Consider the following 17,576-nt stretch of genomic DNA (forward strand, 5'->3'; position numbering starts at 1 on the left):
AGCAGCACGGGAATCTCGTCCTTCCTCTCTTCTGCAGCGTTCTACAGAACGTCACAGAAAGACTCCCGAAGTAGCAAATAGTTTGCTTCCAGATCCCGCCTGGAGACCACCTGGCAGGAGCGCAGATGAAGGCACATCTTCCACTATGAGGCACCGCTATCACAGCTCCTGTGGCACGTGCCAATTTCCAAAGAACTTGAGGCAAACGAGAGATGCAGTCCCGCTGCGCAAGTCTTCCCTGAAGGAATTCCAAGTGAATTTCTAGTAACTGATGGCAAACGCTGACAGACTGCTTCCACACCCCCACCCAAGGGGAGAAAAGAATTCAACCTTACAAGCAAAGACATTACAGACTGGGAAATCCCAGCTACCTTAAGCCCAACTCCAGCGGCTGGATCATACATCAGATGACTTTGAGTCACTCAGCTATCAGGACAAATCATCAAGCCAATCCTTTCACTTTGACACCAAATGCAATGACTCTCACGACACGTCTTCCCACCCCTTGTTTGTCAAGTAACACTGCTGATACCCTCTCTACAAAACAAACACCAGCTACCATAAGCTGGTGTAAAAGCAAGCTGTTCCAGCTTCTCTCAAGTATGGATAGCAATGGGACAGTATAGGTAATTTACCAGAAACTGTAAATTCAAGAGATTGAATATATTTAATGTACCTTCTATGGCACTTAATAGTCTCAGGCACCTCAATCTCTAAAAAAGCCAAGTGTGTTCTGAAGATTCCACATAGCAGAAAGCCTCTGGAGAGTCACAGGCACTCGGGAGTTGTCATGTAGGGCACAAAGCCCAGCTACCAGGCACTGAAATGAACTGCAGATCAATCGGTCTCATGGATACAGGTGGTAACTTTGGCTAGTCACACCTGCCAGAGGAAAAGGTAAAGCTTAAAGCAATTTCTTTTCTCTAGGCTGAGTTTAGTTTATCTTACTGCCCACAGCAATTTCAAAGCATGTGTTGAAGGGCACTAAGAACAATTCCTCAGTAAACAAACTGGTAGGGGAGAACGGCGCTGAGGCATCTGCCAATATCCTTGTACCTGACTGTCTTGTGGTGGGGTTGTTTACACAAGGAGCATCTTATCCTCACCTGGCAACGTGTCCTGATGTATTACTGTACATTTTGTTTTACATCAAACAATTTGTTTTACACAATATGTTTTACTCAACTTCAGCCCTGCGTACTGCCTCTAACACAAACCACTAGCAAATACAAAGAAAGCACTCAGCAGAAATGGAGCAGAGCAAACCTTTGCCTTCTGTCCGTTGCCTGCTATGGATTTAGCAGTCAGCTCTACTGACATGTCACAAATGATGACTTATGGCCACTACCTGCTTCAGGTCCTCCTCCTCCATCATTCGGTGCTGAGGCACAAGGAGATTCAGAACCAACCCTTCAGAGTACTATGAGCTCACCCTGCCCTGAAGCAGCACTTTTAATGGTTAATTTACTAGGACATGGACTATTTAAAGCCACCCTTTCCTTAAGCCTTATCTGTTTGTTTTAAGATACATGAATTTGTACTTTCACTACACGCACTTCTGGATTAGGTTTTCCATTGAAATACAGGCCGTCACTTGGGAGAGAGCCAGCTGGCATCAGGAGACAGCACAGCTCAACTGCTGTCAATCACTGCACTGGAATACAATACCATTGTGATGGACAAGGAAAAATGTGTTTACCAGAGGTTATCACCGGTGTTTGGTGTATGCTGGGGACAAGCATATGAGCAGACAAACATTCTCATAGGCAGTGAGCAGCATGGGGGAACGTGCAACAGCGTGCCGGCAGAGTACTGAGCACACAGATCCCTGTGTGTGTGTGTTTTTGAGTATGTTAAGCTTATTTTCAAAGCTACAAGAAGAGGGTTTAAGAGAAATCATTAATCTAACACTAGAAAAATTTGTCCTTTGCAAAATCCCACCATTCCCCATTGATATACAGACAGCATCTTTCCCTGCTAGAGGGAGAGGATAAGGAAAGCAGGAGGTAAAAATCTGCAATGCTAGAAATCATATCACAGACCCTTCACAAAAGCCTGATTTTTAAACTTTCAGGAAGCTTATTTTTAATCTCCCAGAAAACTGACAAATCCCACCAGCATTAGAGAGAGCCTGTGTGTCAAATCTGAGTCACATGCCTTTGCTTCATCAAAAAAGTATTTGATGGCAGATTTTGTTCAGCTTATTTACAGGTTGGCAGGTCATTTTTCAACTTGTCAAAACATGTGCCAGGCATGAGTGCAGCAGCCAGATAAGCTATCGTGTAGGTAGTTTCTGAAAACAGCATACAGAAACACACGTTTAATACAGATGATTATCATTTATACTTTGATTCTAGCTTCATTCTACTATCTTTACATCACTGTAATTACACTCCACATTTCCTTCATGATTCATCATTGCATAACAAACTAGATAGGTGCTTTATGGGTGTGTTGCAGGTTTGCACAATTAACTCAGTCTATTGGACTGGAAATGACGATTTGTATTAACTGAAAAGATCATGTGGCTGTGTAGTTTGTGGGTGTTGGTTGATTAGAATGGAAAGTGCCAATTAGAGAAGGAGAAAACGACAAACTCATTATGTTTAAGGAGAAGTACTTATGTCTTCCTGGAAATTTTAAAATTTATCTGCAGTAGGGTTCACAGTTGTTAAGCTCCAGAGAAAATGATTCTTCCTGTGTCTGTGAGCACACTGGGATAGCAAACGAGGAGATGGAGGGATAACAAACACATACGATCCAGGAACAGGATGAGAGAACAGACCAAGAGCCTCCTAGAGTCACTTTAGCACTCCTGAATGCAGATGGCTATTCTTGCAACAACGCCAGCACCAAGAAACTCTGGTCGATCTTGGTTTTCTTTTTTATTTTTTTGCCACATTTCATAGGAGATTCAATACACTGAATATATAAATTACGTATCATGCATAAGTGATCTCTTAAAAACATAATAAAACAGCAGGAATTCTGGCAATGAGACACTTCAGTTTATTTCAATGTAATTAAGCACATTCTGCCACTCAGTGTATCCCCAGCCTTGCTTTTTCTGCTAACTTGCATTGATGACAGCTGCAACTTTCAGCAATTGCTACAAGGTTCAAAAGTACGAACCGTGCGCCCGAGTTTACTCTGCAATATTTCTCAACAGCCCGAAATACGGTCTGTGTGGGCGTTGGATGCAAGAGGAAGCTCAGCTTCTGTCCAAATGAATCCAACCAATGAAATCTGAAGAGAAAAAAGCAAACAAGCAGAAGCCCACACAACCTTCACCACCACAAGCTGGGAGAGAGAAGAGATGGCAGAGTGTTGCACAAAAAGGTTTTTCTGAGATTCACTGTGATCACAGCAGCTTTTCTGCCCTTCTCACCTGCTTGCAGCCAGCGCTGCTGTGCACATTTAGAGCTGAGACCTGTCCTACAGAGACACGTGTGTGCACATTCCTATGACAAGAATCTATGAGTGACATCCACGCTTTAGATGTTCATTTTGAAATGTTTCAAGGTAACATGATCTTCAAGTGCTCAGCTCTTCAGAAAATCACACAAACTCATCCAAGTAAACTTTAGGCCCTGAAACTGTAGCTGTCATTCATGAAGAGACGTTAAAATCATGTCTGATTTCTGAAGCGACAACAAAACACAACCAAACCCAGCAGCACAGTCTCATGGGGGCGTCCATAGTAAAGAACCAGCAGTGCAAATACAAGCACCCGCCTCAGTAAAAGCAGTCAGCAGACTGTTGTGTCCCCTTCCTCACGAGCTGCTGAGGCAGAACATGAAATACGAATAAAAGGAGCTTTACAATGTCTAGAGGCCAAATTACTGCACAGTACATTTCCACAACAATGCACTCAGCACTGCTTCGAACCATCGCTCCTTGCTCGGTAGCTTTTCATCTGAAATCGCTGCTGCAGTGCACAGAGCACCCACAGCTGGCACACCACACGCCCCTTACATCCTTGGATACCCAAAAGACGTCTATGTAGTGAGCTCACCATGATAAAAAAAGCACGTTGGAAAAGAAAGAGAGTAGAAAACTAAGGTAACAGACCAGGATAAATTCTTGGGAAGGATGAAAACAAACACCAGCTGTGCTGCAGACCCCTAACATTGCAAGTGAGTGCATCCCAGGAACTCCCATAGAAACACTGCCATACAAACACGCTGAGCCCATCAGCTGGCACAGAGCCCTGCGGCTCTGGGAAGAGAAATATTGACCGGGATTTGAGTCAACCCCTCCGTTTCAAATGGTCCTCCCAATGAACTGCAGTTGGAAGTTTCTCAGCACCGCCCTGAAAGAATCCAATTAATACCCAAGCAGCACAAGCTGTGGGTATTCCAGCACAGCAGAGCGAGGCTTTCTGGCGACCCGTTTGTGTGCCTGAAAGCAACAAGGAACTCGATTTGGAAGAGCTGTATAACAACGCGCCTACGTCAGCAGTATTTATGTAACATTTCTTTGAGGCATTCCAATGTTACTGGATGGAGAGTGAAAAACAGATGGGACTGTGGCCATTTCTGGGAAACACAAGTGTGAACCACCACCTATTTTTAATTTATCAAGTTCCATTCCAGTCTAAGCTGCTACAGAATCTGCGTCAATCTTTGTGTCCTTTTTTGATCTCTTCCCTCACTTAGCTTATGCTTATGTACTGAAAAAGCCTGAGCACATGATTACCCCATCCAGGCAACATGCCTTTGAAATGGCTTTTTAATCTACACTCTCCACTCCCTGACAGACTGACTTTTGCAGTATGTCTGTATTTGCTGTCTAGACACTTGCATATGCTAACCTCTAATTTAGCCCTCCCTTACTGACCCATGAGTTTCCTCCCTTCTGTGGGTCTTCTGGCTAAACTGGAAATGCAGCTCACTCATTCTACCCTATACCTGCCTGCTGTAATTGCATTCGTACAAATCTGACCAGTGAAATAAGCGTATGTTCATCATTTACAACAACGAATCCTTACGTTGAAACAAGTTTTGCAGTGCTCTCCTAATCCCCTGCCCTTCTTAAAGAATGAGTGGTCCTTTCCAAAAGGATTCAGAGTATCTGTGTAGACAGGAATCTGAGCTGAATCCTGTGCTGCGCACCCAGTTACACAGGCAGAAAATGATGGGAGTATCTGGTCTAAACGTGACAAGGAAAGGAAAATACATACATGCCCTAAGAATAGCCAAATCTGATGTCAGTCTAAGGCAATATTGCCCCTAGCATGGAGAAAAAAAAGAAAGCGTCCTCTCCCAGCAATCTGACAGAAGGCACTTCCTCTGCAACCTTAATGAGTGTTTTCCTTCAGTCTCTGTGTGCCCAGTTTTTCAGCCCATGTTAATGCTTCCGGTGTTTGCAGTGCTCAGGGATGTAATGAGGGTGTGCAGATGAGAGCTCACCAAAGCCATTCTGTACTTCCACTTTAAATACTATCTTTGCACCACAAACCACTTCCATGTGCCTGAAGCATAAAAGATTTGCTATCTGTGTCAGCTTCTACAGATGACTTAAGAGGCAATTTAGCATTATCCAATTGCTTTAAAGTCGAGTTCATCCAGGGCCCATTATTCAGGCTGTGTACAAGGCTGGATTTCAGCATCAGGACTACACAGTTCCATATTGGTGCCAGTGCAATCTGAGAGCCTGCACTACTAATCTAGATACACCTTACTCAAACTCACTGTCCCTGCCCCTTCCTTGCACACCCACACATCTTTCTCTACCCCAAACTACGTACCACAGAACGCTGCATAACATCCCTTTGCACAGTGAGAAATAACATCAAATTTATCCGCTTCCAATTTGGGTGAGATAATTTATTGACTCGTGTAGCAGCATGAATTTACTACTGCTGCGTGACTGACTTGGATTTGCTATCAGTTCAGTGAAACTATAGCAGTTTTGTTGCACCCTGTACATATTATGATTTCCTTCATATTAACACATGCTCCAGTTCATTTCCCTCACTCCAAACTGATCGATGTTGAAAGCTTCAGTAACTAAGAATTTTAGCTACTGTGTATGTTGGTTACATTCTCATAATGTGTACATCACAATGATAGGAGAGAGCTATCCAGACTTCTTAACCTCAGCATTCATATTTAGAACCACTCTGTCGGACTACCACAAAGCAGAACAGAAGCTGAGAACCTGAATGAGGCATGAAGATACATAAGGGTCACACAGTTTAATTTCTAGTGGGCACATCCTTATTCTGCTTGAAGTAAAAGGTTGTGATTTTCATGGAAGAGATGAGGGACACAACTCATTCATTTTGGAATCCAGCACCCAAGCAGAGGCCAATGTGTTCAATATTAATCTACCATATAAATTAAATTCAGAACCTTCCACGATGGAAAGGTTTGTTCACAGACCATCTTCCATGCTGCTTCTTGCTAGGTTTTCCTTTCCCAACCAACCCCTTACTATGGGGCTGATAAAAGCTACATTTAAAGTAACTAAAGAGACAGATTGTCTCAGTTCTACAGGAGCACCTCTGGAGGTGCTGCAGAAGCATATCTAAGTTGCCTCCATTCACATCACTAGTCACACAAAAACGAGCTCTGCTGCATCTAACTTACACCTTGTTTGCCTCTCTTTAGAAAGGATTTCTCCTCTCTGATTACTCACCTCAATTACTTCTTCTAGTCATCAACAAGGCAGAAAAGACGACTATCTTAGTTACTTACCCCCTTTCAGGTAACCAAACTGGAGGCGCACACAACAAAAATCGAACGGAGAAAAAATCCATACAAGCTTCCTGCTCAACAACAGCTTACACACGTAAGTAGGATTAAGCTATAGTATAGCAGCAGCCATTGTAAAATGAAGTTACTGTTCATAGAATGCGACAATCTATAGAATGACCACATAAGAGCAATATATACACACATTTAATATAGAACATCAGGTACGTTACTTCCCAAGTTAGTATCTTAACATGAAATGTAATTTCGTAGCTACCAAAGGTGATGCTGCACCTTTCATTGCTCCAGCTGCTGATATTTTTAACTCTCTCCTCTCAAACAGAAATAACAACTGAAAATGTTAAGTGGTAAAAATGAGAACTTACCAAAAGAACAAGATCATTAAGAAGGTACACACCCTCACCTCCACCAACAACTCTTAAATGAGGGCTGGGAAGGATCCTGGCTCCATCCCTTCCATCACTCAGTACATTGCATGCACCTGAGCTCCCTAGGGCTGGCCCTGCCTTCCACCAGGTGCTCCGTCACTGCTTCAGGCCGTGACTTAGCATTTCTGCTACAACATTAAACAACTAGAAGGACTAACATTACTTGGAGTTAGTCTTTAAGGCAATTATCAAATTGCAGGGAATAGTTCACACTTGCCTACAGAACTTCGAGGTGGTTGAAAAGTTCTGAAATACTGTATATCACAATGAAAGGGTAGAAACTACAATGTAACTGTCAGGACAGAAATCAATTTCCTCTGCACACAAGTTAGCACAGAATCTATTATAAGGAGATTATGATGTTTTACTTCTTCAGTACATTCCAACAGCAAGTGACATCACTGATAAATGCTTTTATCCAGTAAAGTAATCAAAAATTAAATGAAACGGGACTTCAGTGAACAAAAACTAAGAGTAGTAAAATTCAATTGCATTACTTGCACTTGACCCAAACACTAAACTACCTGACAAAATAACACTGACAGAAGTACGGAAGCTATGAGGTATCATTTCCAGGCAAAGCTTGAACATCCTCTCCACGAGCCAAAGTTTCCCAGGTACAATCAAGTTAAAAACCTGAGCACCTGTTACTCCTCAGTTTGCACCAGAAGAGGCCACTGCAGCAGTTCATCCTGCTGAAGCCACCTCAGTGCTCTGAAGCCCATCTTACAGAAGGCTCGTCTCCTGCATTGTCACAAGAGCATTGAGGGTTATTCGCACCATCAGTAAACATCAGCACACCAGAACTAAAACCAAAACCAGGCCACCTCACTGCTCCGCGCATTTATGCAAACAGGACAACTTAAATGTAACAGAACTTTAAGTTGCACGTGCAGGAGGAGACACAAATCTCAGCTGCGACTTGACGCCACACACCCTGCAACACCAGGGAATGCATTTTCTTGGCAGTTTTCTCGTCGTTGGGGATTTCAGAGGCCTTTGCTCGCCAAAGCAATGAGGGCACAAAGCAGATTTAACGAGAACTTTTCAAACTAGTAAATAACGGTGCATGAGAATTAACACAAAGCCCCGGAAAGAGGAGGCTGGCAGGAGCAATTCCTGCAATACTGCCAGTCTTTTGATTTCCCTTAGGGCGGAGCGTCGTTTTGTTATTGCTGCTTTTAGCGCTGATGAAGCAGTCGAGCCTCAAACGCCTCAAGGAGAGCACTCGCCGTCCCTCACACACAGCCATCATTTCCACACAGAACGCCTCAGACACCGACAGGGAGCCGAGCGCAGACACGAAAGCCGCACCACTTCTCACCAGCCGGCGCGGAGGCAGCGCGGCAGCCGGTCGTTCCGGGGTGGGGCGGCGCCAAAGCGCTTCCCGCGCTGCCACCGCCTACGGGGGGCGTGGAGCTCCCCCCCCAACTGCAGCAGACCGGAAACACATACCGGAAGTGCCGGCGGAAGTCCAAGTTGCCCCGGCCCACTTCCGCCTCACCCCAGCTAGAGCCCGCCTACTGAGCGCCACTTCCGCTCCGCCGGAGCCGGCGGGCCCTATGGCGTGAAGGTGGGGGCCGGCGTACCGAGGCCGGTTCCTGCGCTGCCGGCACTTCCCGGCCGTACCCCGCAACGCCGCTCGGTAGCCGTGACCGCTTCGGACACGCGCGCGGCCGTCGCCGCTTTAAAGGCTTTTTCTGACGCGCGCGCAGCGCGGGGAGAGAGGGGGCGCGGCGCGCGGGGCGGTGCTCCGTACGGCCCCTCCTCCCGCTATAACAGCGGCGGGCGGCGCGCAGCGCGGCACTGCCGGTCGCTGCTGCGGTTCGGCGCATGCGCGTCGCGTCGGCGCCCGCGCGGGGACATGCGGAGCTGCGCGGCATCAGGGTAAGCGGCGGCACCGCCGGGACTCGGGCCGGAGCCGCTCCGCCGACGGGGAGAACGGAGCAGGAGCCGGGGCGGGCGGGCGCTCCTCGGGAGACGGCGAGGATCGGTTGGGCCGCGGCGGCAGAGCGCCGGTTCGGAGCCGCCGTCCCGGCCGTGCGGCCCAGCCCGGGGTGCGGGGCGAGGCGGCGGCGGCGGCGGGGAGCGAACGGGCGGCGGAGCGGCGCGTTCTGCTTCGTCCGTTCCGGCCGCGCTCGCCTCGGATTTTCGGGATCCGCCGCCGCTCCCCTTTACAGCCATCCGCTGCGTGCGCTCCGCGCGGCTCGGGCTGCTCCGCTCTTCCACGTCGCTTTGTGCCCTGGTTTATTTTCTCCCCGCGGTACTTAACTCGCACGGGAGGTTCATTCGGTCACTGCACGAAGGCCCGCTTTTTGAGGGGCTTCTTGGCGAAGCCCCGTGCCCGTCGCTCAGCAGTGCAGGTGTTATTTCAGAGGAGAGCAGCTCCCCTTCTCAGCACGATAAAACGTATCGCAGTGCTGCTGATGCTGCGCTCATGATCGGGAATTGTTTCCCGAATGTAAGCCGGCCCTTTTCACGTTAGCATTTTCAGGAGGGTGAAGAACCGTACCTTAAACGCGCATCTCAAACTTGACGAGCAGAGGCAAGGCTATTGTCCTGCTGTTTACTTATTAGCTTTCTGCTGGTGCCTTGCAAGATACTCCCGGTTTGCTGTATAGGACCATGAAATGGCAGCCAGGGCTTTACCTGAACCCAACTCCCTGATGAACTCTTCAATGTAACCCTGCAGAGATGACTGTTAGAATCCCGATCCATTCTCTGGTCGGGCGATTTGCCTCTGTGTCCATCACCTTCTGCGTCAGAGTTGTGGAATATGTTGTGTTTGTGGCTTGGTGTGATCTGAGTGGTGGTTTTCTGCCTGCACTAAGTGGGCATCATCTGAGATGTTCTACAGCAGAATGGCTCATTTCTGGTTGGCAACAGATTTAAAGCAACCTTCTCTTGAGACTGCTGTTGCTCAGTGGCAGTTATCTGGTTGCAGAAAAGACAGGAGCATTTAAGAGATGATGTGACCATGATAGAAGAAACATTATTGAGGGAATTTCGGGGGGTTTTTGGTTTTGGTCTGTTCAAGTATTGCAGTAAATGTAATAATGTAATTTAGGTTAAGTCCAAAACACTTGAATATCAGAAGGAGTGGTTCTATCTCAGGTATTTGTGCTAAATAGAAAGTCAGAGGATGGGGGAAAGGAAATTACATCACATCGTCAAATAAGGAACAGCTAGCTAGAGTGGATGACTTGTAGTGCAAAAATGTGCCCCTCCTCCTGTGAATTGCTTTTGAGATTCATTACAGATACGTGGTGGCAAGGTGAGCAAAAATAAGTTGTCAATTTAAGGTAGCCACATATTTTTTCCCCTCCCAGAAGCGTTAAGGAGATCTCACTCCCACGCTTTCTTGTGTCTTACAAGCCATGCACGAGCTCTTAGCCTGTGTTGCATTTATAAAGTTTGTCCAAGATTGATGTAGGAATTTGGGAAAATCTTCACAGCAGACATATCCACTATGTGAAGTGTTTGTAGATGTTGTACAAACCAGAATCCAGTTTCCCTTATTATGAAACTAGTTTGCCTCAAATAGGTTGTAGCAATGGGACTGGGTTGTGAACGGGGAACAGAGTAACAAGGTTTTGTTATCAGTGATTGTCCTGAGCTAAGGTATGTAAAAATGCTTCTTCCTTCCTAAGTAGAAGAATGCTCACAGTGTGGCTGCAGTAATTAGCGATCCACACAGCGTGAAAACTATATATTGGGTGGTGATGGTTGTTTCCCAGTGCACTCCAACGCTGGAATTGCCACGGTTTATATCGACACTGTAGTATTAGTAGCTGTAGTTTTATTCTGGACTAACCACGTTCCTTTTGAATAGCACTGAAACTGCACCAGCTTCAGAAGCGCTCAGAGCGCTGCGATCGAAGTGCCAGAATCCATGTGGAAGTAGGACAGATGAGCAGAGCAACCGGAAACCCGTTCTGAGTAACACACGTTGTGCAAATGAGGAGCACGCAGGCACGAGGGATCCAGAAAGCTGCGTAACTGCGTGGCGTCCACTTTCTTTAGCTAACGCCTGGTATTATTTATGGTAAATATAGATCCTTAAATCTTTGAGGACGTGGTATCAGGCCAATGTTAGAATGGAAACTCCCCCATTAGATACCCTCCTGGCCTTTCAGATAGTTTGTTCAAATAAATGACACGTGTTTTAAAATTGTACCTCAACTCTCTGAGCTCAGGACTGAGGAAAGCAGCGCGCAGTTACGTGGCTCCCTTACCTCTGCGACCCTCCTGGCTGGAGGCACGGAGGAAGTTTCATAACTCCGTCCATTCGCAGCTCCTCATTGAAGTGCTGTGACGAGTCACCTTCTGTGCATTCAGAGAGGGTTGTTAGGTGCAGGCGGTAAAATGTCTATTTTACTTTCAAAAAATAACAGCATCTATCGAAAAAAGAAGAAAATTACCCTTTCCTAGAGTATGTAAATATTTAAATTCATCTCTGAAATTGCACTTGACGTTCCAGAGGGATTTCAGAGAGGCAATTGTGCAACCATCAGTCTTGAGAGCTGAGATTTAGACAGCGTTCACAAAGCTGACACAGTAATTATTAGCAGTAGTTTTGGCGTGGGATCTGATGGAGGTTGGGCCTCTTAACAGGCCCTGCAAGGGCTGTGTGTTATCATAGCAAACACATTACATGTGCTCTCAAATGACAGCAGTGCTGCCCCCCTTCCTGTCTCTTTTTTTTTTTTTAATATTCTAATCAATGTCTCATGCTCCTGTCAGATCCTGTGTGCTCACTGAGGTAGAACACTATCATCTGCTGACTATTCAGTGTTCTTTATCAGTGATTTCCATGTGTGACTTATACTGGACTTTAAAAATACTGGAATAGAAGGGCAAAATCCTTCATAGGCATTCACCTACATTACTACCAATCTGGGATCTGCAAGATCTGAAAAAATCCGAGTAGTGTAAGCTGCTGGGATTGGTGTTTTGTTTGTGAGTCCTGTTAATGATAGACAAATGGAGTTTTAGAATTGGTACAGTTTGTACTGTGCTTCAAAAGTCTTCAACATGGACAGATTTTTCTAGTCTCCCCTTTCTCTGAAAATGGTTTTGCTTGCACTTGCAGAACAATAAGGAAGAAGCTACTGGGGACTTCTGAACTAATTTTGCTAAGCATAGCTACATCATTACTTTCTGAAACAGCGTGTTTATTTTTACTTAGAAAAAGTGCAAATCCCATTACTGGGAAGAGTCTGACTTCACTGCATTACACAAAAGTTACCTGGCTTAAGTCAGGTTTTAAGGAAGTTGCTTGGAAGGGAAAAACAGGCTCTTGACTAAAATCAGTGCAACCAAGACCTTAACGCTGTGCTGCCATAGAGTGCTGGCCGGGGCCTTGTTCACTTCCATTAAAGCCAACCTCCTTCTGTCTAGGATCCTGAAGTTGCTGATTAAAACTCTCCAGTGTCAGCTAGGAAATAAAAACCACTTCTGTTGACAGAAGCACGATCACTGGCAGTCATGATTAAGAAAACCTTCATGCTCTTAAAGAGAATGTCATTAAGTATTCCAAATTATAAGCATATCTGTAGTTTCTCACTGCATATATTATTTGCTTGGAAGATCAATACTGGGCTCAGCTCAGCAAAAAGGATGACCAACTTCTTTGTCAAACAGTTGTTTCTGAAAGGCAAATGTTGGCATAAGATTACAAATTAATCCTGCTTAAAGGTTGGCCACCCGTCACAGGTAGGTGTAATGAATCTTTCCCCTTAAAGGAAAAAGATGACACGTCTGCATAGAAGAGCTGGTGCATTTTGGAACAGATGTACCATCAGTATAAGCTTCTACCTATTTCTGCACTATTTTCTTGCACTGCCATACTGGGAAGGGGTTTTCATGGTGTGTGTAGTACATTGATGTATTTGGCCCTCACTTGTTTGACTTCTGAAATAAACTGCCCTGTTGTATTTCAATTTAAATGGAGGTGATTTCAAGACACTATGTTTCTGGTTGTAAATAAATAGCTAGAGAATTGTGTCTGTTGTAAAGCACTGTGATGCTTAAGTTTGTTTATAACCATCACTGCTTTCTATAAAAGAAGTTTTGGAATTCTGACTGAAATAGTAAATTGAGTTTGCTGATGAGTGGTTTGCATATATCAATAGGCTGGTAGCTGAAAATCTTGACAGTAACACATTTTGTAAAGTTTTCCTACTGGCAGGCACAGAGACAGCCTTTTTACGGAGAGATTTAGTTCCTTGAGGCCCTCAAAGTTCAGATCAGAGTCAACTCATACTTGCATTTCTGATATTTATATCCCTTTCTTTATTTGGCAGGGAATGCAAACTGCAAGAAGCCTGTCACCCCCTGTGAGTTTCTAGAATTGGGAGACATCACAGAGCAGTACACAATGTCAACTGCAGGAGTTGCTGCTCAGGAAATGAGAGTCCCACTGAAAACTGGATTTCTTCATGCTAGTCAAGGCATGGGGGGTCTGAAAACCTGCTGGAGTAGCCACAGTGGATTTGAGAAGTGAGTGTAATACTTGATCTATTGAACTGTCACGTATATGAAAAGAAGTATTAAGAATACTTCTACTGGTACCAGCCTATGGCTTATTTACATTGAAGACTTTTGATTCCTTTTTCAGTACTTTCTTTAACGTGGATCCCATAGCAGTGGCATATAACTTGAATCCATCAGCAGAGCAACGCTTGCCATCCATCGGTAAGTATAAAGACTGACGAGATCTTTAGGTCGTGCCATGGATGTGTCTTGGGTAAGATGCGGAGTGCTTTCTTAATTGGGACGTAAGGCTGCCCTCTGGTGGCAGAATGCAGTACTACTAAAAAAACATTTGAACACCACACTTTCCCTTACATTTACAAGCCTCTGAGGTTCCATTACAATCCTGATTTAATAGCTAAAAAAAATTAGTAAAATCCCATTTGCTCTGTCTTCAGGATCATTTCAGCTGCAGCTCGATTTTAATGTTTGTGCACGAGGTCTCTTAACTACCTCATTTAACTGGAGCAGTGGCCTTAGACGTGGTAATCAGCTGGTCTCCTAACTAAGCACATAACTACCAGACTAAAAGAGACCTGTACTAACTAATGCTTGTTTCTGGCATTGTTAAGCAGGAATTACTTACTTGTTGCATTAGAAGGATTTAAACAGCTAAATATGCAGTGGCAAAATGTCACTTAGAAAAGTTTCTAAGACTTGCTCACCTTTTTAGGGCACTCCTCCAACTGCGTTTCCACAAATGACCACGGCTTTGCTGAAAGTTGCATCCATGTCCCATCTCAGAAATCTAGTCCAGCTCCTGTAAGTCCCAAAAATGAGCAGCCTATTTCAAGATATGAAGACCAGCTCATTCCTGGCTTTAGTAAACTGTCATTAACCACAGGCTGTGTTTCTGAAGAAACACCTCCTCACATGCCAATAAAGAATGGGCCAATTCAGTTTCTGTCTGCATCCTCCCATGATCGTAGCTCCAGGCCACTGCCCCCTCTGCCTGTCCATGAGGATGTTACTCCAGACGAGGTTGACAGAGAAGTGGAATTCCTGACTAGCTCAGATACAGACTTCTTGTTAGAAGATTATGGACTTCCTCCTTTTAAATCCAGTGGTTCGAGTCGGCGGAGCTTTAGAGGTTGTGGACAAATCAATTATGCATATTTTGATGCTGCAACAGGACCAAAACCAGAAGATGCCAACCCTACACAAAGCCTAAATGGATGCATATCCGGTATTTACCCTCCTCCGCAGCAGCTGCATCGACGTTTGCGAAGGTCCCATTCAGGACCAGCTGGCTCTCTTAATAAACCAGTAGCAAGACTATCCGGACACTTAAACAGGTCTTCTCCAAACTCTGATGAAGATAAACCAGAGATCCCCCCAAGGGTTCCCATCCCTCCAAGGGCTCTCAAACCAGATTACAGAAGGTGGTCAGCAGAAGTTGCTTCTAGCGCATACAGTGATGAAGACAGGCCTCCCAAAGTACCCCCTAGAGAACCTTTGTCTCGTAGTAATTCCCGTACTCCAAGTCCCAAAAGCCTGCCATCGTACCTCAATGGGGTTATGCCCCCCACCCAAAGTTTTGCACCTGATCCTAAATATGTCAGCAACAAAGCTCTACAAAGACAAAACAGTGAAGGATCTTCCAACAGGGTCCCTTGCATTCTTCCAATTATTGAAAATGGTAAGAAGGCCAGTTCAACACACTACTATCTGCTGCCCGAAAGGCCTCCCTATCTGGACAAGTATGAGAAATTCTTCAGAGAGGCAGAAGAAAGTAGTTCTAATACAGAGGTTCAGTCCTGGTCTGGTGACTGCATGGCCACTTCAGTCCCAAGACTGGACTCAAAACCTAGAATGGACATAGGTGGTCATCTGAAACGAAAGCATCTGTCTTATGTGGTTTCTCCATAGTCTCTGGGAGCACAGCTCATCTGGGTTGTTGAGGATGGATGGAGCCAAATTTTACCATGTTAAAAAAATCTTAAGGTTCTCAAATAAAGTAGGACAGTTTGTCCTTTGAGAACTAGGTAGTGGATGGTAAAGTACTCTTAGGCTGCATCTCTCTGGTATGTTTCTTAAGACTGTTTTTTGTCTTGGTACATATACCTGAAAACTGACAAAGATTGCACAGAAACATACAGAGATGGTAGTTGCAGTTGGCCAGTTATATGCTACCTTAGATAAGTGTATCACGTTATCAAAATAAGTCTAAAAAAAAAATCTAACTTTGCTTATGAGTTCCTTACAAACCTGACAACAGAGCAGATAATGCAGTACAGTTTTCGTATCAGGCATTTCTAAAATTTCTTTTGCACAGTAACTGCCAAGAAGAGATTCTATTCTCTTTCACTATGATATGCCAGCCTGGTAAGAGGGTGACTGCAATATCACATAGATAACTGATAACTTTGAGGCCTGTTGAGCATACTGAAAATATTTTTAGAATATTGAATCCATTTTACAACTTAATTGGCAAGCAGTAGACTTACTTTCAAAGTGAAGCAGCATGGAACTGAGATAGGCTTCGTGGATTCTTTTAGTTCTGGACACTGGGCTCAATTTTGCAGTTCTTCCTCTGAGAGACAGATATGGACAGATACTGCTAAGCTGCTGCTGCTCTTTTCCTGGATCCTAGAAAGGTATAAAAGTGTCATAAAAGTGGCAGAGGATATGAGCAAGTATATGATTGCTATAAGTAGGCCACAACAATTACATGCTCATCTTGCATCTGAAATTGGGTGTATTAAACATAACACAAGCTGGTCTTGTGTTCTGGTTTCTATTCAGTATTTTAGGAGAGGAGGAGAGTATGGGGAAAAAATATGATTCCACTTATGAACAGTGTCACTCCTATCTGTCTCTGCTTCTGACACTGTTTCTTGCTGTTTAATTTTTCCTCGTTCTGCTTCTATGTTCCAGTAAAGTTCATTGAGTTGCCATGTTTGTGCATTAGCAGTTTCTCATGATTACATTTATCCTCTCGCAGATAAGCACAGAAGAAAGGGTGCTCTTTAATGGAGGTACGAAAGATGAACGCGTTCCTCCTAACAGAAACAGATGAGCTGTTTACACTTTGAACTGCTGAATGAGATGTTTGAGCTATTTTAAAGCTTACTTTTTGTTTTAGTACAAACTAAATGAAGGTGAAATACATGCTATAGAAATGCACTGATATTTCTGCATCATGTACAGTATTGAATAAAGAAGAATTCACTTTGTATTTTGAATATTGTCATGTCTTGAGTTTAATAAAGTTATAATATACTTATTTATGATACATTTTGGTTTTTTGCTTCATTGAATACTCTATGCAGTTTTGCATTTCAGCTTCGCATTTACTGGGAAAATCAAAATGGAAAATGCTTAACATGTAACAAATGCTGAGTTCAGCTTCCACTTAGCACTACTGTCAAAGCATTCAATAATTCACATTGCACAAATTAATTCTGATTCCTGCTCACTAACTAATAGCTTAGTGTGCATAATCTTTGCCTGGCAATAAAGCATTATATAGCCTATCACAATTAAAAACCTTTGCTATTTCCAAAGTCATCCATAGCACACTAGGTACTGTCTTACAGAAAAGAGGGAAGTTGATTTCCTGACTTAAATTTCTCACCTGTTAAAAAAGAACTAAGTTGTACATTTAAGGGTGACTAAATAGGAGTTAATCATTTTAAGGATGAAAAGAACTTCATTAATCATATTTTTTTCATTTATTGCTTAAAAGGAAAAAGCAGTTGCTAATAATCATCACAAAATACATGTTTAACCGTAGTAACCTTACCCACAACTCAGATACTGAAGCATCATGCATTTCTGGTCTCTCAGATGTGTATGGGGGTAAATACTTGTCTTGAACTGGCAGTCCAGAGTCTGAACTTTCTGTGAATGAGGTTATTTCAGAAAACAAGCAGGTTATTACCATCCTTGGAAT

At 44.2% G+C, this 17,576-nt stretch overlaps 1 protein-coding gene across 3 annotated transcripts; it reads left to right on the forward strand.

The window, feature by feature from the left end:
• Window positions 1–8,648: 8,648 nt before the first annotated feature.
• Window positions 8,649–16,916, forward strand: ERRFI1 (ERBB receptor feedback inhibitor 1). 3 transcript variants are annotated; one of them, XM_085242289.1, is made up of 5 exons: window positions 8,649–9,034; window positions 10,980–11,192; window positions 13,453–13,648; window positions 13,767–13,843; window positions 14,355–16,916. In XM_085242289.1, exons 3-5 carry the CDS (start codon window positions 13,527–13,529, stop codon window positions 15,548–15,550), a joined length of 1,395 nt encoding a protein of 464 aa, XP_085098415.1. In that variant the 5' UTR covers window positions 8,649–9,034; window positions 10,980–11,192; window positions 13,453–13,526; the 3' UTR covers window positions 15,551–16,916. The 3 variants fall into 3 exon arrangements, with proteins under 3 accessions (XP_085098415.1, XP_010720989.2, XP_085098414.1); XM_010722687.4 differs by having other exon boundaries at window positions 8,649–11,192; XM_085242288.1 differs by lacking the exon at window positions 10,980–11,192.
• The last annotated feature ends 660 nt before the right edge of the window (window positions 16,917–17,576 follow it).

The sequence above is a fragment of the Meleagris gallopavo genome, chromosome 23 (assembly GCF_905368555.1).
Source record: "Meleagris gallopavo chromosome 23, MGAL_WU_HG_1.1, whole genome shotgun sequence".
Lineage (NCBI taxonomy): Eukaryota > Metazoa > Chordata > Aves > Galliformes > Phasianidae > Meleagris > Meleagris gallopavo.

Coding starts and splice junctions, on each gene's coding strand:
- ERRFI1 (XM_010722687.4), top strand. CDS start 13,527: ATGTCAACTGCAGGAGTTGCTGCTCAGGAAATGAGAGTCCCACTGAAA. Junction 13,649..13,766: donor AGCCACAGTGGATTTGAGAA/GTGAGTGTAATA, acceptor TTCCTTTTTCAG/TACTTTCTTTAACGTGGATC. Junction 13,844..14,354: donor GCAACGCTTGCCATCCATCG/GTAAGTATAAAG, acceptor TCACCTTTTTAG/GGCACTCCTCCAACTGCGTT.